This window comes from Tachypleus tridentatus, chromosome 2, assembly GCF_004210375.1.
Source record: "Tachypleus tridentatus isolate NWPU-2018 chromosome 2, ASM421037v1, whole genome shotgun sequence".
NCBI classification, from domain to species: domain Eukaryota; kingdom Metazoa; phylum Arthropoda; class Merostomata; order Xiphosura; family Limulidae; genus Tachypleus; species Tachypleus tridentatus.
This window is the reverse complement of record NC_134826.1, coordinates 68,058,386-68,079,647: the sequence shown is the minus strand read 5'-3', so window position 1 is coordinate 68,079,647 and position 21,262 is coordinate 68,058,386. Positions and strand designations below refer to the sequence as shown.

At 30.0% G+C, this 21,262-nt stretch overlaps 1 protein-coding gene across 2 annotated transcripts; it reads right to left on the bottom strand.

Annotated features, from left to right (window-relative positions):
* Positions 1-630: 630 nt before the first annotated feature.
* LOC143244114 (WD repeat-containing protein 82-like) lies at positions 631-17,060 on the bottom strand. Of its 2 annotated transcripts, none has more exons than XM_076488222.1 (9): positions 16,767-17,060; positions 12,412-12,509; positions 10,534-10,600; positions 9,895-9,994; positions 9,046-9,162; positions 8,198-8,353; positions 7,570-7,639; positions 4,408-4,550; positions 631-3,752 (listed from the first exon to the last, which is right to left on the bottom strand). In XM_076488222.1, exons 1-9 carry the CDS (start codon positions 16,925-16,927, stop codon positions 3,717-3,719), a joined length of 948 nt encoding a protein of 315 aa, XP_076344337.1. In that variant the 5' UTR covers positions 16,928-17,060; the 3' UTR covers positions 631-3,716. The 2 variants fall into 2 exon arrangements, with proteins under 2 accessions (XP_076344337.1, XP_076344338.1); XM_076488223.1 differs by having other exon boundaries at positions 17,022-17,056.
* Positions 17,061-21,262: the final 4,202 nt, after the last annotated feature.

Genomic DNA, 21,262 nt, shown 5'->3' with positions numbered 1-21,262 from the left:
ATGTACTGGTCAGGAACTAAAACAACTAACATGGCTCTTATCTTCCTTATGTCTGAATCTGATGAGAACTGAACAGCTGATTTGGTTTCTGAAGATTAACAGGTGTCTTTGGGTTCAAGAGTGTCAAATAAAGTAAGAATTTGTTCTAGTTTTGGAAGAAACAATGTTTCGAGAGACATTATTTTAGGAAAGTCTGGTAAAATCGAACAACCTTCAGCAAACAAATCTACTTAATCAAATAGAGATTTATAAGGTTTGGTGGAAATATTATTTTAGCTATATAAGGAGTTATTTGCACTTCTCCCACAGCGACGAATCGAACTTCCAAAATTATAGAACGGCTTGTTTTTTTAGAATTGCGCGCAAAGCTACACGAGGGCTATCTGCGCAGCCGTCCCTAATTTAGCAATGTAAGACTAGAGGGAAGGCAGCTAATCATCACCACCCACTGTCAACTCTTGGGCTACTCTTTTACCAACGAATAGTGGGATTCACCGTCACACTATAACACCCCACGCCTCAAAGGGGCATGTTTGGTGTGACGGGGATTCGAACCCGCGACCCTCAGATTACGTGTTAAGCACCTTAACCACCTGGCCGTGCCAGGTCTATATACAACAGTAACACATCTGGGATGTTTTCATTGGATATTTTATCAATTTCACTCATCAGAATACACAAAATGTACCACAATTCTATTTTGTACGTTGTTGAAATAGAAATAATAATAATTACAAGTTTCATATACCTGTCAGTGATATTTTTTTTATGTAAAATTTATCTACCATACAGTACTTTTATTATCAATACATCCCAAATTAAGAAACAAACTATTTCATCACAACACACAATAAAAGTTTGTAACCAACACAGTTTAAATCTTTTACAAGTTGAGTACTACTTTCGAGTTTTTATTCAACAACTGCCGAATGGTTTAACACTTGTCAGAGAATTCTACCAAGAGTAGGCTTAGTAAAGTTATGATTTATCTAATTTTCTTTCAATATAATTCCTTCACTTTTATACAACTGGAAACAAGTTTCAAAATCACACATTATAAGTTAACACAAAATACCTTTAAAAATCCTTCAAACAAAATAGTTTATAGAGTTCATCTCTCTTATATTTAATAAAACAGTAAAATAATTTGTGGTTAAATACTCTTTACAAGAAACAAATTAAAATATATATAAAAAATCAATCGCCTGGAAAATTAATACCTATTTTTATCAAATACAAGAACAGCTAAACAAGCTCTTCAATTTACGTAAGAGAAAGAAAATGATGGAGGTAAAATGAAAAGCAGAGTTTCAAAACAAAACAAACTGGGAAATAGAAACTGTTAAGTTTATCATGACACAAGGTTGAGTACTTTATATTAAAATGATTTGAAATATACAGATCAGCAAGTCATATGATAACCACAGCCAGTATAAAGTGCATGTACCAGAACAACATTTTGACACTGTCATTTCATAGGTAACATGATTCCACTCAAAACAGATTAATTTTGGGATGTAACGTGACTTTCCTGGCTCAAATAGTCATACACTATTGTGTTCAGATTGAGGATATAAAAATTTTAAGATTGTATCTTAAAGACATCGAAAAATGAAAGAATATGGATCAACATGAAACACTTGGGCCATCTAGAAAGAGACCTGCAAAATGTATCCCTACTATATAAAGTACAGCAACTTGTAACATGTAAGAATCAAATAACATAAAAAACAGTGAAAAAAGCCATCCAAGGCAACAGTACAAAACATAATAATGAAAGATCTTTATCTTGAAAAATGAATCACATGCACATATGTTGCTTTAATGACAAATCTCTAAAACTATTACACACTATATTTACACAACAAATGAAATATAGGTATTATTGGTATTCTATACAAAGATATGCCAGTCAAAAAACCAAATACAGTGCCTATGGAAGTCTGAGTGATCGGGCTATTGAAACTGTCACTGATAAATCAGTCCTTGTACAGTATATGGATTATGGAAAACCTTCAGATAGAAATGGTATGTTTTAGACATGACAGCATTATGCAGAAACTTTCTGCAGAAGCTATGATGCAGGATTATTGCCAAACAGCATAGTTGTTAGAACAGATGTATTATAACAACATGGACTGTAATGACATGGTGGGATCTAAAATCAGTTTAATATAACATATTCAACCTTTGTATTTTTTCTTTTAGTAAACAAGCAATGCAATGAAAAACACATGTCAAGCTAAAAAGACTATGATAATTGTTGAGAAATGAGATAATTGAAATTAATGTATTGTTATTAAATTACAAGATACCCATTTTTAATTTTAAACACATGGACTCGAGACATGAAATTTACAGTAACCAAATGAACCATGAAAGTGGGACGATGGATGAATTACAAAATATAGACATGTCTTTCTTATATATAAAAACTTGGCAGATGCGAAATTATCTAATCTTGAACCATGAAAACACACAATATTTTGTTTTGCTAATTAGTCACAAAAACATATAAATAAAGGCATACAATAAAACAGTTTTATTCATCTAAAAATACCTGTGTTAAACTAATAACATAGTAAGAAATAATGCAATACAAAGAAAACAAACTAAGATTTAAAGATAATATTCAAAATGCTATACAGTAAGATATCCATAAATGACATCCATTATAACTTTTTCTATTGTATGTTTTTACATTAGATATTCCTTTTTCTATTGTATGTTTTTACACTAAAAATTCCAACTATAATTATTTTAATCTGAACTTTAAACAGCTAATTTTTTCAACTATTTTACTAGGAAACATAAAATGATTCAAGACTCTCTGTGAAACATGTTTTAAAACTAATTATTAACATTCTTGATGGCTAAACTGAAAGTCCTATGTAACCAACATAAATTAACTCAACCACCATATGATCATGTACTGATACCAGAAACCTAAAACACAGCTCTGACTTTCTTGTTTTAAAATGAATACTATTCAAATCATCTGATAAGTATTTCACTCTTTTGTTCGTACCTCTACTTGTAACGTCATGTGTAAGGAATATTAAACATTCTCAAGGGAGATATTTAACTTTCTACTTTACATTAATGGCAGAGACAAATTTATCATCTGTACAGAAAACGATTTTTTTATGCCCTTGAAGAACTAACTATTACGTTGGTATTACATGCCAACCTAACAAGAAAGTTGCTGTAGATTTAATATAACTGTTAAAACATGTTTTATCTACCATCTCTACGTGTTCATTAGATTAATATAAAAGTTGATGTACTACAATACAAACCTGATAATAAAAACTTCACGTACCAATGGTTCAACTATTACACTTAAAGTTACTTTGATTATTAAGAATCAGTATAATATTAAAATTATCATGTTAGTTTATGTATCACATAAATGAAGATGTTAAAATTACAATATGTAATTTCTGCTTCTTGTGCTATATTTAGTATTGATGCACTAAATACAGAAATTTTACTGAAACAAATGTACATGTTATAACAAAACTGTTATAAATAACAACATGAAATATAGCTTGGTCAAAGTAATGTCAAACCCTTAAAATGAATCTTGCAGAAAATTCACAGAAGTAAATGGAGTTCATTTGGTCAGGTATTAAAAGACAGAACTGTACAGGAAGTTCCTGTTTGTGTTATAATGTACAAAATTTAAAATGTAAAACAATATTCTCCAGAATGTGTCATATTTCTTCTTCTATGTTGGGCAGCCAGAAAGCCTGGAAGAAATCAATAAAAAAGATAAGATTGTTTTAATAACTAAGATAAACACAGAAATAACTTAATGAACTGAGGCGTTTTGTTGTACTAAGAATAAATTCTAGAATCAACACCCTTTGTTGCTGCTTTTATTTGATGTTTAAAGTGGGCATTAAACAAATTTCAGCCATATCAGTAGTCTTCACAGAAAAAGAATGTTCAGATGAGACTTCTTTTAACTTCTGAAAATTACTAAAATCATAAACAATGTTAGATCCATACAAAATAAAATACTGACTCAGTTCTGTAAGAGATAAGTCTGATAAACTAAAACAAAAATTCTTCATTAATTTTAAGAAATAAATACAGTTTTTTAAAAGAACAAGCCAGAAATCAAATTAAGTACTAAGGATATCTTTCAATGAAGTTTATACCAAGGAGAAGCATTAAGATGAAAATTTATGAAAACACTGGTTTCAGATCTATTTCGTGTATTTCATTATTTTTTCTATCTGGAAAACTGTCAATTCTTTGGCAACAAAGAGCAGAATTGACAATCAAGTTATAATGCTCTCATGGTTCAAATGGTGATCAAGTTAAGTAATCAGCTTAAATCCCACTAACTGCATCCTAGCCACCAGGTTGAAACACACAATAATTAATTTATTTTCTTACCATGTTAGTACAGGCCGAGGCTAACAGCATGTACTTAGGGTTAAATTGTACGCACTGAACAGGTCCCGTGTGGTCACAACTGAGAACTGCTGTTTTAACTCCTGTTTTAGCACACCATACATGGATAATTCCATCAGTAGATCCTGCATTTACAACAATCAATCATATATTAAACAGAAATACTAAATTAGATGTCTTTTTTTTTAACATTTTTCAAAGGTAAAATTGATATTTCTTACCAGACCAATAGTATTCTACTTATGGCCATTTACACTGAAAATGTTATTCAAGGGTTGAGAACAAGAGATCTAATCATGTTGTTCTAATATAACTAACAAAAAGTAATATCTATAAATAATTAGCCCAAATTGGATAAAAAAAAGAAAGAAATTTCATCACACTTTCCCATACAATATATTACTTTAGTTTTTGTCACTAGTTAACAGCTCAGACAATAGGTGGTGAAAGGTCTTATAAATCAGTGAAAAACCAAAACAGAGCTATCTTTAAGAAATAGTTTTAGAATCCCTAATATAAAAAATTTCAAACATCATTTATCTTTGAATTGTCTTTAAATCTGTTAAATATTCAGAAACTTAAGGTTTATTTATAAGTAGAGTCCCCAAAAGAGATAGAACCTCTTGGCAGGTGACATAAAAGCTTTGGTAACCAAAATCTCCATACCCCAAAAAGGTAGAGGAAATGGTTAGACCCACCTTGAAAATAAATTGAAAAAGACTTCCAAATGATTCAGATACTGAGTGATGGTCAAGATGGGCTTAGAGAACTTTACCAACTAACCCCAAATGAAATGCTTCTCAAAAATGAAAAGTTACAGCCATAGATGCTTCTTTGGAAGAAGCAAGAAAGAGCCAGTCATCCATACTGAAGTGAAAATTGAGATCCAGTGAATACATCATCTATGTCAATACACTTATGATCCAACTGAATATGTTTGGGACCATAGCTAACCCACTGCAGTTGGCTTGGAACTGGAATGGACATATCAAAATGGGGACAAAAAATAAACTTCAAGTCTCTACTAGTTTTAGACAATAGGATGGCATAACTTTTGCTCATTATTACTGGAAAAAATGCTCTAATTTTCATAAGTTTAGTGGAAATCCTTAATGTACTGCAATATTCAAGTCTCACCATAAATTTTCCACTGTATTCAAGTCAGAACTTCAACTGTGCCACTACAAGACATTCACTTTCACTTTTCAAAATCATCCAGAGGTGTTTGTGCTCTAAGTCCTTGTTCTGCTAAAATGTGAATTTTAGATCCAATTTTAAATTATTGTCTGACTCAAGCAAGTTTTTTCTCTAGGATTCATCTGTACTTTGTACCATCTATCTTCCCCTCAGGAGGGGATTCCATTTGGAAGGGTGCCTTGATCTGGTTGGTATGAAACACATTCAACTTCTTAATGATGAACTTCACTGTATTCATATGGATAATCCGTGACTTTTAAATTTTCTTGTAACCTTTGCTTGATCTGTGCTTCTCTACCATTTTACCTCTGATCTGTTTGAAAATCTCCTTGGTGTTCATGGTTGGTTTGTTGTCTCACTATTTGATTTGTAACTTGAACAGATGCATTTATTCTGAAGTTAAAGAACTTTGGTTACATCCAGCAAGAGACCATTACATTACTTTTGCAACCTTTTAAATTAATCTTTTACACCTGAACTCATTTAGGATTGTTGTAGTAAAAGAGCTGAATGATTGTGCAATTGAAATTATTCTTATTTTCTTTGGAAATGTAACTCACTTATATAATTTTAGCATTTTCTTAGCTTTCTCAGTTTGAAGTAGATTGTATTGATTCTAAATATAAAGTTCTGTTTGAAAGTTTCATGAATGCAAGTTCAGATGGCAACAAAATGTGAAAACAATTCAGATGGGTGAATATTTTTGTGAGGCACTGTATGACATAGTTCTAATCTCCCATCTATTTAGGAACGACAAAAAGATGGTAGTAAAAATCTTGAGATGGTTTGAGGACCGGTTCCACATCGTTCATAACCTATGCAATAGACACAGCCTCCACTAGGTGTCAAAGACATGTGAGATTTGAGGATGGGTGGGGTGGAAAGGCAAGTGTAGAAGGAAGAGGGAGTTGAATGTTTAAAGAAAGAAAAGTCCTAGGTGACCTAAAGATCATCAGAAAAAAAGAACACAAGTGTACAAAGAAGAGTTGAGAAGTGGCTTCAAAAAGGATGGCTCAGCTAAGAAAATAGATGGAGCAGGTTATGAAATTTGGACTTTATATCAAAGTTAAAACATCCACCTAGTGAACAATGCATTAATATCCTCCAGTCACCATTAAAATAATGAATGACACTCTTTTATAAGTGTCAAAGATTTGGGAGATATCAGTGATTTGAAAACATGATTGTATAGTCAGGATAATTAAAAAAATTGAATTCCTTTACTTTTTTTACAAATAAAAATTATCACAGTATGTCAATAGCACATAGACCTAGGTCACTGGCTAAATGATGGTACTGAAGAGTATTTAACAAAACCTATAAAACAAGGGAAACTAGTGCTGACAAAGAAACCTTATCACAACCCAAAATTACAAGTTTGATTGAGATAAAAATATCACACTGAAGATAATTCAAATCAAAGTTCTAACCTAAATATTTAAAAGTTGGCATATTTCTTCCTCATAATCAAGACAATTAAAGAAAGAGAGACTATAATAGAAGTGGTTAACAGAAATTCATAATAATATGTGCAAAAATGCTGTTCATCTATAAGAAACATCACATCTGAACAAAGTGATCTAGAGGTCTTTGCTTAAATATTGGTGCTCCTGTGGATTACCCTACATGGAGAATGTGTCACCATCCTATTGGTTGAGAGCTATACTCTAAGGATCATTACATTCAGAGGCTTCCATGATCCTCATTAATATGTGTAGGGGTAGGATTTGCATAAAAGCATGCACAAAAATCTTCATGGCAGTAGCAAGAAGTGATAGTTTTTTGTTGTGCCAAAGAAGTGAATAAACATTTTAAACAAAAGTTCTTAAAACTCGTATCACAGAACCAGGCAAAATATTTTTATTTTTATATAAAAAGTATAAAAAAAATTCATATCTCAACTTCTATGTCTAAGGTGACATATTTTTCAGAATAGAAGAAACTCACCACTGAAAACAAACTGAGAATCGGGACTAAATGAAGATTCTAATGGAAGTCCCTTGTTGTTTATATGACCCTAAAAGTAAAAATAATGATATTTTAATAACACTTATTAACAATGCCTTAGAATAACAACTCTTGATCTGTGAAACTTGTAAAAGTAATGCATCTAAGGTAAGGTATCAACTCAGAAACATTTTATTAGGTCCTCAATTGCAAAGTAAATGTGTTAAAAATATTATTTCCATATACTTCTGTCTGTAAAGGTTATGTAATATATAGTTCTAACTTGACAATTACTTTATAGTAGAAGTTATGTCTGTAAAGGTTATGTAATGTATAGTTCTAACTTGACAATTACTTCATAGTAGAAGTTATGTCTGTAAAGGTTATGTAATGTATACTTCTAACTTAACAATTACTTTATGTTAGAAGCTATGTCTGTAAAAGTTATATAATATATAGTTCTAACTTGACAAATACTTCATAGAAGAAGCTATGTCTGTAAAGATTACGTGATGTTTAAAAACAAATGTATCATCACACATATTTAAATATCAGAAATGACACAATACACCAACAAAAGTTTATCTGACGCTTAAGGGTTAGGTTTCTAATAAATGCCATTTCTCACCATCAATGTTTGAAGTGGTTTACCTTGGAAGGCATCAATTAAATGTATAACCTGACCATTAGTAGATATAAGAATCATCTTTCCATCAGGACTAAACTTCAATCCTGTCCAATCACAATCTTTGTCTTGTGGAAGCTTAAAGCTGTTAAAGGGGCCCTAAAACCAGAAAACAAATTTTAATAAAAATCTCTAAAAACAGCTTAGAATACTGAACTAATAGGTAAGATTAACTTTATCTTACTATACCTGTATATCAGCTTTATCTTAATGCACCTAAATATTAGCTTTATCTTACTGCACCTATAGACTAGCTTTATACTACTGCACGTATAGACTAGCTTTATCTCACTGCACCTACAGACTAGCTTTATCTCACTGCACCTACAGACTAGCTTTATCTCACTGCTCCTACAGACTAGCTTTATCTCACTGCACCTACAGACTAGCTTTATCTCACTGCACCTACAGACTAGCTTTATCTCACTGCACCTATAGATTAGCTTTATCTCACTGCACCTATAGATTAGCTTTATCTCACTGCACCTATAGATTAGCTTTATCTTAGTGCACCTACAGATTATCTTTATTCACCACATATACATATTACCTTTATTTTCCTATACCTGAAGATTAGCTTGATCTTGACATATCAATAGATTATCTTCATTTCTTTGGAAGTTACTTTTAATTGATTCTAGAGGGCACTGATAATACACATTGAATTCGATTTTGTTATTATATACATAACTTTTGTTTTTATATATAATTAGTTCTTCAAAGCAAAAAAACCAACATTTGTAGCTGACCACCTAGCTGTAAATATTCTTTCCTGACACACTAACTCATACCTTTTCGAAAGATCTAAGATCATACAGTTTCACTAACTGTGAGTTGACACCAACAGCAAATATCAGACCTTCTGGATCAAAGTTGGCCACAGGTCTTCCTGTCAAATGCATTACTCCCTGAGAATAACAACAAGCAATGGTGTTTAGTTAACTTTGATTATTTTTTAACTTGTTTAGGTAAAAAAAACGTTTTATAAATACTCATTTGGATAAATAATTTTATAGATACATAAAACACAGTAAACCCAACAAAGATAAGAGTTAAAACACAAAAACATTAATGCACACAATGAACACATAAACTGGAATTTAGTGTAAATATTAGTTTGTTTATGAATTTTTCACAGTAAATCGGCAGTTTGCAAAGTTACTCCTGCATTACACTCAGTGTATTAGTTATGAAGTCCATTAGATATTAGATACAAAAACCTTTTTACCTTAAGAAAAACCATAAACAAAGTAGTTTATGAATTGCTTATAATTCTATTGACCATTTTATGATACAAAGATAAAATTGCTTTGATATGGTCCGCTTGTATTTGTGTCCTTCTTGTCTATGATCAACCTCTTCTACTACTATACTACTATATTACCAAAACAAGAAACTTGTGATGATGAGAAACCCAACTAAAGTAAAAATGTATCTCTGAACAGCTGATAAAGGTATTAAAACTTTTATTAAAATAAAGTACAGATCAATGTTTCGACATTCTTGTTAACCTGATGATGACCTAAGAAGGTCAAAACATTGTTCTCTATTTTATTTTAATAGAAGTTTTAATACCCATACCAGCCTTCTTGAGAAAACAAGAAACTGTTCTTGTTGTCCATCATTATATCAGTTCTTACCTGGCATCCTGGAGAACGCAGGTCCCACAATCTGACTGACTTATCAAGTGACCCAGACAAGAAGCTGTCATCTACAGGTGACATACACAATGCCACCACTCTGAAACACAGAATATTTCATACTATCTTGTAGTTCAGCATTTCAACAAACTAAGTCATGTGATGTCCTCCATAATTGATTACAATCTATGAAAGGAATTTACCACCTTCTTAGTTACTAAACTTTACATGTAATTTTTTACTATTGTTGAAATTTATGAAACATTTCTCAGAAAGTTGATATTTCAAAAGGTAAAATTACAAAGATTTTGAAATGTCACTGTTAAAAAAATATATTAGTTCATTTACACAGTGATATTACTGATTGAAAACAACAACCATGTATACTGGACAAAATACAACACCCACATGTACTAGACTAAATACAACACAAATACTGGAATAAATACAACCACATATGCTGGACTGAAAACAATAGCTACATATACTAGACTAAATACAACAACCACATACACTGGACTAAATACAATAGCCACATATACTGACTAAACACAACAACAATTTAATAAATGCTTTATAAAACACAACCAAGAAGAAGACCTTCAAGAATTAATATATAAAACAACTCATTTGACTCACTTTTTTGTGTGACCTGGAAAATATCTGATGTACTTGTTATCATGAAGAGAAAGATAACGAATTGTGTCTGAAAGTAAAAAAAAGTTACAATTAGTTACCAGAATACTTATTAAACAATATATATTGTTTGAAATGAAATTCATTAAAACACAATTTATTCCCTTTAAAGAAATTTGTGCAAAGTAGTTAAACAAATTAATTTTGATTTGTTTGTTTGTTGAATTTCACACAAAGCTATTCAAGGGCTATTTAAGCTAGCTGTTTCCAATTTAGAAGTGATAAACTAGAGATAAGTCAGCTAGTTAATGCCACCAACCACTAACTATTGGACTACTCTTTACCTACAAACAAAATGGGATTGATTGTAACATTATGACATCCTCCACAGCTAAAAGTGCAAGCACGTTTGGTGTAGAGATCTGAACTCATGACCTGCATGTTGCAGATTGAATGTCCTAACCAACACGCCATGCTGTGCCCTTTAACTTAAAAAACACAAATTATTGGAATGAAATACTAATTTAAATTGTTATTGAAAATAGTTTCTGCACATGGCTGGATTCCTTGGGAGAAATGGTCAGTTGTGTGTAGTGTAGAGTTAATTTTCAATGACAGTGATTAAAATCATAAAAAAAATTACATAGTAAATAATATTCTAGAAATGAAAACTAGTTAAACATAAGAATGATCTGTTACAAATTATCAAAATCTAACACTACATACATCATTCTAAAAGTGATATGGAAAAATATAATCTGATAAATAAACCAAATAGTTACAGCTTTCCTGTTTTAATAATAACAAAAAGTGGTTATGAAATTTCTATTCAACTTGTTTGTGGGTAAGTTATCTATCAAATGAACTAAATTTTATTAGTATATACAAAATACATTTTGAATAGAAAAATTCTTAAAAGCATAAAACAGATTTTGAAATTTAAACAATTTTTACACAATCAATTTTTGATATCTTTTGTATGCTAACAAACTGAGATATTTCACACTGTTTAATACAGTAAGATAAAGTAACACTGCACAACAAAGTTTTTGCTTCTTGAACACTGTTGGGTGTTCCTTATATGGTTTTGGCTGCTGATCACGAAAATCACATTCAAATTTGCCCATCACGTACCGTTTCATCAAAATCTTCAGTTTTGCTACAATGGAAAAACAATATCAGGGCAACTGGAATCCTTCAATGCTTGCTGACTACTGTTGGACACTGCAACGTGATACACTGGACATTGAATACAAATGAAAATCAGGAGCAAAACACTTTTAATTATGTTGAACTTAATAGCATATTAGAAACATAAATGTAATTAAATATGTTATTGCTGGTAAACAGTTAACTGTCTATTTCTCAGAGTTCCTATGTGATGAAGCAAAACCAAACCTATATTTGTGCATACTCACCAGGTACCTGTCACAATCAGCAAAAACTTTTCAGGAAGCAAAATTTTTCAAAAAAATTGTTGTGCAGTGTAATTAAAACAACTCAGAAGAAGGATTTACTTCAACTTAGATGTGAATGTTTAATGTCTAATATTTTATTGTAATTAGTAAATAACAGTCACTACTTATATAATTCATGGTTGACTCTCATTAAAAGGTCAAATTCTTTAAACAGCAACAAAAATATGACATACCATCCACTACTAATTAAATAGAAACAAGAATGTGATGCACAATCTACTACTAATTGCACATAAACAACATGACATACCCTTCACTACTAATTAACAAGAATGTGATGCACAATCCACTACTAATTAAACAGGAACAAAAATATGACATACCATCCACTACCAATTAAAAAGCAACAAGAACATGACACACAATCCACTACCAACTAAACAGAGGCAAGAATATGACATACCATCTACTTTGGTTGAACTGTGTACAGCTGTATTGGCAGCATGGGTATAGTGGATCAGATCCACTCCATATTTCTTGCTGTTTAAGGTCTTCTTGTGCCTAATTTATAAACAAGTATCAAACTTTCACAAAACTCTTATGGTAGTTTTGTTTCTTTTTAAATAGAATTTGACACTGAAATATATATACACACAAAACCAAAACACACACAAGTTTCCACTTGTGCATACAAACAATAAAACACACCAGTTCTTGGACTCTCTCATTTTCATCTTTGCATTATTTTATTCTAATCACCCCACGAGTTCAAATATCTCTCTTCAGAATGTAAGTTCACATGTAATCTATAGTAAAAAACCTCTCAATACCATGTTCTATTAACCTAAATTAAGTATATATTTTTTAAAATGGATAAACATGAAACACAATCATTTTATAAATTAAATCAATAAAATATATCCAAAAAATAAGCTTGACAAATATACTTTCTTTTCCATTCTTTTACAATTTTTTTGGGGGTTAAAACTTTGATTATAATTTTCTCTGGTATTTGATAAATAATTAGATTTGGTTTACCTTTGAAAGAATGTGTTGATGTTTCACCAGAAGAAAAGAGATTATAACTAATGTTTTCACATCAGTGTGTAGATTATTTTAGTAAACATCCTAAACATGTTTAATGTTCCAGTAAATGTTACAAGCAGATTATACTGTATTGTTTCTGATGAAGAAACTGAAGTTAATAGATTGCTAGAACTAAAACAGAAAATTAGTTTAGTATCACAACCTTTATCAATTTAATAAAAACACACCTCTTACTTTATTGTCCATTTAGTGATTCTGAGTAACAATGTTTACCATTGAACAATCCAACTAACCTCACTCAACGTTATTACTTCTGCCGTTTTACCATGTCTGTTTTAAAGTTGTGCCAAAAATTAATCTTTTATGTTTTATGTTAGAAGCTAAAATGTAATTTTGAAAAACATTAAGTTTGCCTCAAAATACATTTGTTAAAATGTTTGCTGCCATACAGAGGGCTTTTAGAGAATCTAACATGAAATATATGTAAATTCATCCTTACTTTTTAATTACCTGTTTCACCAACACAGAATGCACCACCATTTATAAATTCCAAAAGATATGAAATTGCTATTCCAGAAATATAATATGAATTATTTATGGTTCTCAAAACATTTTATTTTTTTCCACTGTTTATGTAGTTTTAATATAACTAAGTTAAATATGCCACAAATATTTCATTTCTGAACTGAAAATATCTTCTCCAGAAATATTTCGTTTTTTAAGCTTATTCAACATCTATATTAACTTTTAGGTTGTTTTCTTGATAAAATAGTTTTCTTATCTGTGAAAATATCTTTTAATTTGTTTTGACCATGCATTAATAAATGAAATATCAATACATATACTTGGACAATGAGATATTACAAAATTGTAATCTTTCCAGGTTTATTATTCTATCTAAATATTCTTTTTATTTAAAAGGTTAGTGCTAGTATAGCATGTGATCTACATAGATACTATCATCCTCACTGTTTTAACTTCCATTTATTTACAACTGGTGTCATGCATTATAAATAATGCTTTTAAACTAATAAAGTACAAAATACCATTACATAATGTTTTGGGGCAAATATAATCAGAATGAAATAAGTTCCAACAATCAAAATTACAACAATTATAATGTACATTTAAGGTTCTCTTTTGGAACACACAACTTATTATTTACTTAACAAAAACATGGATAGATATAAATCATTTAGCATGAAATTATGTTTTAGTAAATCATTAAAATGGTGATGATGATAGTATCTGTATAGACCACATGCTATAATATAAATATCTGTGTAGACCATGCACTATAGTGTAAATGTCAGTGTAGACTACACGCTATAATGTAAATGTCAATGTAGACTACACGCTATAATGTAAAAGTCAGTGTAGACTACATGCTATAATGTAAAAGTCAGTGTAGACTACATGCTACAATGTAAATGTCAGTGTAGACTACACGCTATAATGTAAACGTCAATGTAGACTACACGCTATAATGTAAAAGTCAGTGTAGACTACATGATATAATGTAAATGTGAGTGTAGACTACACGATATAATGTAAATGTCAGTGTAGACTACATGATATAATGTAAATGTCAGTGTAGACTACACATTATAATGTAAATGTCAGTGTAGACTACATGCTATAATGTAAATGTCAGTGTAGACTACACATTATAATGTAAATGTCAGTGTAGACTACACGCTATAATGTAAAAGTCAATGTAGACTACACTCTATAATGTAAAAGTCAGTGTAGACTACATGCTATAATGTAAATGTCAGTGTAGACTACACATTATAATGTAAATGTCAGTGTAGACTACACACTATAATGTAAATGTCAGTGTAGACTAGATGCTATAGTGTAAATGTCAGTGTAGACTAGATGCTATAGTGTAAATGTCATTGTAGACCATATGCCATAGTGTAAATATCTGTGTAGACCAGACCATACATTATAGTGCAAATTTTAGTGTAGACCACACATTATAGCACAAATGTTTGTGTAGACCACATGCTATAGTGTAAATGTCTGTATAGACCACATGCTATAGTGTAAATGTCTGTATAGACAACAAATTATAATGGTACCAAAATGTTATTTTTCAGTAATTTTGAAACATTGTAACATACTGTTTTCTGTATACTGGCATTGAACTAAAATCTATTTTAGTTATAGTAATCTATTAACTTTGAATTCTTTGTCAGAAATAAAACAATATAATCTACTTGCACATTTTACTGGAACACTAAACATGTTTAGGATAGTTACTAAACTATTCTACACACTGATGTGAAATATCAGTAACAATATATTTTTTCCTGGAAAAACATCAACATATTTTATCAAATGTAAACTAAATCTAATTATTTATTAAGTCTAAAATCCCAGCAAATGTAATAATATCTGAGTAGACTTCCATATCATGAAACATTTGTCAAAATATCTCTTCCAATATTTTTTAAATTTGAACTATAAAATAATTATACTTCAAAAATTCCATAGTGACATTAGCATAAGTTGGAACAGCTTTTATACTTATTTTTGTAACAGAAATTTGATGGAAACTTTGCTCCTCCAAAGTAGACAAAAAAAAATTATTAAGACTATATCCAAACCTTTTAAGACTAAACTTTTATTAAACATGGGTTGAATTAACTTTTCATATTAATTGGAATAAAATCATGTTCAATACTGGAATACAAAGCTATTACATCTAAAGAAACAAAACTCTAATTTTCTTTCAATTTTTAGTGACATTTCAACAAATTTAAAATCATCCTTAATAATAATTGGAATATGAGATTAAAAAAAAGTTTTACATTTTGTACAAAAAACATTTAAATGTTTCATATTTTTTTATTTATTTATACAGTCAAATATATTTATTTCTTATTTCCAGGAACATTTCACTGACCTCCTCTGATATATGTATCTTTGGAACTTCATAAAAATAACCAGTTTCTCAATTACTCAAACTAAAATATTTTTATTTTGTTAATCTTACCTCATTATCCAAATACACAGGCTGATACTTCACTTGTTAATACACAATTAAAAACACAGTTGATAAAAATAATTGAAAGATGTTTCCAAAGATAAAAACATTTTATAAAAAAACTAAAAAATTAGGTAGAGTATTAAATATAAAATTAAGTATATTTATTAACATTTAATTACTTTGTTTTGAGTAATTTTATAAACATTTGATTTATAAATGGACTTATTTTATGTGTGAACATTTTGAAAAACAAACAAATTCGCATTTCATCCAAGTTATTTATGTTTCGTCCTAAAGTGATATTTGGAACGTTTTTATTACAGAATAACTGTAAAAATAAAAATGCTGAGACTGAAGTGACCTTTGTATGTAAGTCATGAATGCGAGAGAAAATAAGAAAACAGAATAGTTCAAATAATGCATTTTTTATATGTGTCGTAAATACTTTCAAGTTAACAAACTTATTTTCAACAAATATTAAAACTATTACAACAAAAGAAATTTAACCTTTCAGAACTGTAATGCAAATAATGGTGATTTTTAAAATTAACAATTCATTTTATTGTAACGCTATCTAGTGGTATTATTTAAAAGTACGATCGATTTCAGAGGGTACATATTAGGGTTAAGAAAGGATTAGATTTTACCGACTCCATATATAATTTACTACTTTAAAAGTGTCTGTTAAATAAAATGTTGCAATTGTAAGCCAAATATCGATGAACTGAAATATCATTATTTTTGTTTGTTTTTGTTCAGCCTGTTTCACTTACGTTCCCTTTTCACAATCGTAAATTACAATGGAGTCATCTTCACTGCTCGAAATCAGTGTTTCACCATTTGTGGAGAAATCAATACTATTAATACGATCAGTATTTTCTCTAAAGACTTTAGCAACACAAAAACTTTGCACAACATGGTCAACAAGCTTCATCCTAAACAATGACTGCGTCAAAAATACCAGGTGTACATTGAAAAATCATTAGAAAAACATTTATATAATTTCACTACTTTCAATTTTCACGTACATAGAACAGTTGAATTATAGCAACCTTCGCCCCCTACTGGTAACAACAATCGTTATAAAACTTAAATAAATGTTCAGTGTATGACCAAACCGTTTTATAAACATCCCAAATTGCTATTGTTATCGTTTTCTAAAAAACAAACAAATTAAAGATGTGTGTTATAGTTTAATTTAATTTGTAAATTATCTGAATAAGATTTTGCAACTAAATTATTTCAATGTAACGTCTTTCAAATATATAAACAATCAGAGATAATTGTGTTGTTTTTAAATTTCTACAATACTACCAATCTTATTCTGTGATATTACTCACTTAGAAAAAAATAAGTTTCTTGCTTTTGGTAAAATACACCTATGTTTTTTATATATTTTAATATTGTTTTTGTTTTACTTTTCTTTTATTCTGATTTTTTAAAATATTTTCTTTTCAAGCTGTTTGAATATTACTTTGGATCACCATTTTCCTACCAGTTAACTGTCCTGAAAGTGTGATTATTTAATTTCATTAAAATTATCTTCCAACGAAATAAATTCGAAAAATAAAAGGTAATTTTTAAAGAAAAAATATTCAGTTTACCTCCAAGGAAGATTCCCACAATTATTTCACAAAAAAGTATATACTAAACTTCTATTTACTTTAAACAACACTAAGAGCAACAAATATTGATAATACATGTTGAAAGCTATACTTTAATTATTTTAATTGATACGATATATCTTCTAGGGAGCGCATGACGTTAAAGTCTAGTAAATCCGAGTGAAATACAGATTGGTTAAATAGTTATAAGATTGAATACTTTTTTTTAGAATGAATCAAAATAAAGTTATTTAATAAGTTTTCGCGTATGTCCTGTTACTCAGTTACTCGCTGAGCTCTGTGTTTAGTTATATAGTAAACCTATTTTTGTCAGGCACGAGGCTTGCAGTTTATACTGAATTTCGAATTGAGGCATTGTCACTTAGAAATGTCTAATGATCTAAGCGTAGTAAGATTGTAATTTATTATCTAACAGTGCTTAGTGATCAAAGTGGTTTTCGTTCGTTGAATAATCATTATTTTTCATTAATAACCATGGTTAATAACTCTTTTAGTGCATATCTTTGGACACTTATCAAAATTTTATTTCAGTTCTCTGTCACCTTTAAGTTAGAAGATACTGTTGGTGCAGAATGCAATAAACACATTGTAATTCCAGTAAATAGCTGTAAGTATCACACTATACTGACAGTGTTATCACCATTACATGTAACAAAGGCATGTATTTGTATTCTGTGGTAGTGTTAATAAGATGAGTTATTTAGCTTTGGTAACAAGCTGTTTAAACTTTTTTTTTTTTTTTTAAGTATGTGTGTAACTGGTAGCCAGTTATGAAGTATCTTGTTTATAAACCCTTCTCTTGTTTTACAAGGTATGGTTCTACACTACAAAAATTCCTTTTCTTTAAGTCATGGTTGTACACTTATTGAAGTGATTAAACAACCAAGGAATAATAAAACTGTATAACATGTAACTACACTTGGCATTTACCCATAACAAATACTCACTGCATAAAGTACTTAAAAGTGCAAAGGATAATTTCAGAACACATACTACAGTGCCCCAATGAACAATAATTTATCAGCCTTGTACCTAAATACTTTCCATGATAATCACTATTTCTCATTCAAGGGGGTACCTTGCTACTAGATCAAAATTGGGAGGGACATATCCTTAGTCTCCCTTTTAATATTTCAATTGGGTGATAGTCCAGGTACATGCATAGAACACTTCATTCTTTAACAAGGAAATCAGGATCAAATCTTGGCACCTATCATAACAGCCATTTTTAGGGTTAAGAAAACCCAGGATTGAATTGTGGTACTTATCACAGCAGTCATTTTTAGGGTTAAGGAAAACCCAGGATTAAATCATGACATGTATCTCAACAGCCCATTTTTAGGGTGAAGGAAACCCAGGATTGAATAATGGCACCTATCACAATAACCATTTTTAGAGCTTCTCTGAAGATGTCATCACTTTAGTAATTATTGTTTAACAAATTATTATAATAATTAGAAAGATGTGTATTAATCATATAGACTGCTAGCCATAATAATGAATAGTAGCATAAGTTGTATCTTGCAGTATACTCAATTCACCTCTGGAATATATATTATGGAAACAGAAAAAATAAAGTACCATATCTTTTACTAATAAATTGCTACTTTTTACAAATAAATTTGAGAATAGAATGAGACTTTAGATGTGTGATGTTCACGTTTAAGTCTAAAAAGTAATAAATATAAACCTTGAAACCTGTATAAATTCAGAATTATACATATATATATTCTAATGGCCAGAGATTTGGATTTACCGTTTTTAATGCAGTCCTTCCTTTTGATTTATTTTACTTGACTATAGAGTATTAATATTTTATATACACACACACAATCCTTCAGATTTTGTGACTGGTTTTATTTAGACTTTTTTTTTTATCAGCAGATTATAATAAGCTTTTAATGCCCTAACTGTTGTTTCCCAAGATCTACACAGACATGGATCCCTTTTCACACTGATTTAAGTAAAAAGTAGAAAATAGTAATTTTGTGCTCCTCATATAAATAAGTTTATGGAATACATTGTCTCTGGTCTATGATTCTGGTAAATTGAAATTTCTCCATGTTAATTAAAAAATAAGTTTCTTCTTACCAACGTAACATCCAGATATCTGATACAAAAGCATCATCTCATATCAAGGATCAAGATGAAACAGATGCAGCTGTTATGTTAATTACATTTCTCTGCATAGCAAAATTACCTTTGATTTTGTTGTGTGAAATGGTTTTAAATATGAGCACAGATGCACAACTTGTTTGATGATTTTATTTTCCTTAAACACAAAACATTATTATAAGAAGAAACTTGAACAGAAAGATTTGCGTTATAACAATTTTGTGGAAGCCAGCATTGACAAGCCTGGGACTAAACTGTTTTTTTCTGCAACTTCACAAGCGTGTGAAAATACCTCAAAAATGACACTTTACTACAAAGGCACATGCACCAGGTTTAACTGTGTTAAAACTTGTATGTTTACAAGAGTTTTGGGCCAGACTTAACTGTAACAACTGAAAATAATCATAAAACACATAGACATGAATCATACAGATAATGTTATCCAGATGTGTACTAACAATTACACAAAAGCTACCACTGAAGAACAAACTATTGTTTGATTTTACAGTTTCAAGGTAAGACTTAACAATATGTACAGTGAAGCCCTACTTCTAAAGGATGCAATAAGCAGATGAAATGTCTTGATACAAGTTCATACATGATTCATATGTTGCCTCAATTATAGTATAATTATAACAATTAGAAATGTCACAACTCTGGTGTTGGTCAGTTCTAAGAAAACTGTGACGCAAAGTTGCAAGTATCTAAGACAAGAGAAAAGTTGTAATGAATTTTAGTAATATCTGTAGTGTAATCATAAAGATTCTACAGTTTTATATCATCAACCACAAAGCTGGAACCCATAGCCTTTCTTCAGGCTACATTAAAATATTTTAATTAATGTGTAATTAAATTGTTATAACATAGGTAGTAGATACTTCATTGATACCTTACATTTTTGTGAAGTTGACAAGAAGTTAAGAAGATATCTGTTTTTATTTTCTTTAAATTTTTTACTAATATTAAAAATATTACCTAATTTACAGTTTCATGATTACAAGAAAACTTTAACTATAAGTTATTAGAAAAACACAACTGCTGCTCTCAAACCAATTTTGTTTCTATTTAACTTCATCACACAGAAACAAACAATATTTTAGAAAAATAATTAATTGGTACAAGTTTTTAATGACTTTATTTAAAAAAGTAAACTGTGTTTAATTCCCAGAAATTACAAGTCCAAAATTGAAAATTAAAATAAATCATAACAAAGGCACAACTACTGACATGTTCAGCTCCCCTAGACATCTGGCTTTCCTACAATACAGTAATAGTGTAATAAGAAACTGGGGACAGTCTTAGTCATTCTGGAGCCTCAGGCAGAATTCAGAAAATGGAGCTCATTAATGATAAGTAATGTCAGAAGTAGATTAAAAGAAATAGCATCAGGGGCCCTTCCATAATTTCTGTGTTTAACCTGTGCCTGAAAAAAATCACTTCATTAAAGTGATGACAAGATTAATTTTTATTTTTATTTACATTATAGCCCAACTAAAAGTAAAGTATTTCAATGACGTCAAGTCCTGAAT

Coding starts and splice junctions, on each gene's coding strand:
- LOC143244114 (XM_076488222.1), bottom strand. CDS start 16,927: ATGAAGCTTGTTGACCATGTTGTGCAAAGTTTTTGTGTTGCTAAAGTC. Junction 9,995..10,533: donor TTTCCAGGTCACACAAAAAA/GTGAGTCAAATG, acceptor TCTGTGTTTCAG/AGTGGTGGCATTGTGTATGT. Junction 9,163..9,894: donor TGCGTTCTCCAGGATGCCAG/GTAAGAACTGAT, acceptor TGTTATTCTCAG/GGAGTAATGCATTTGACAGG.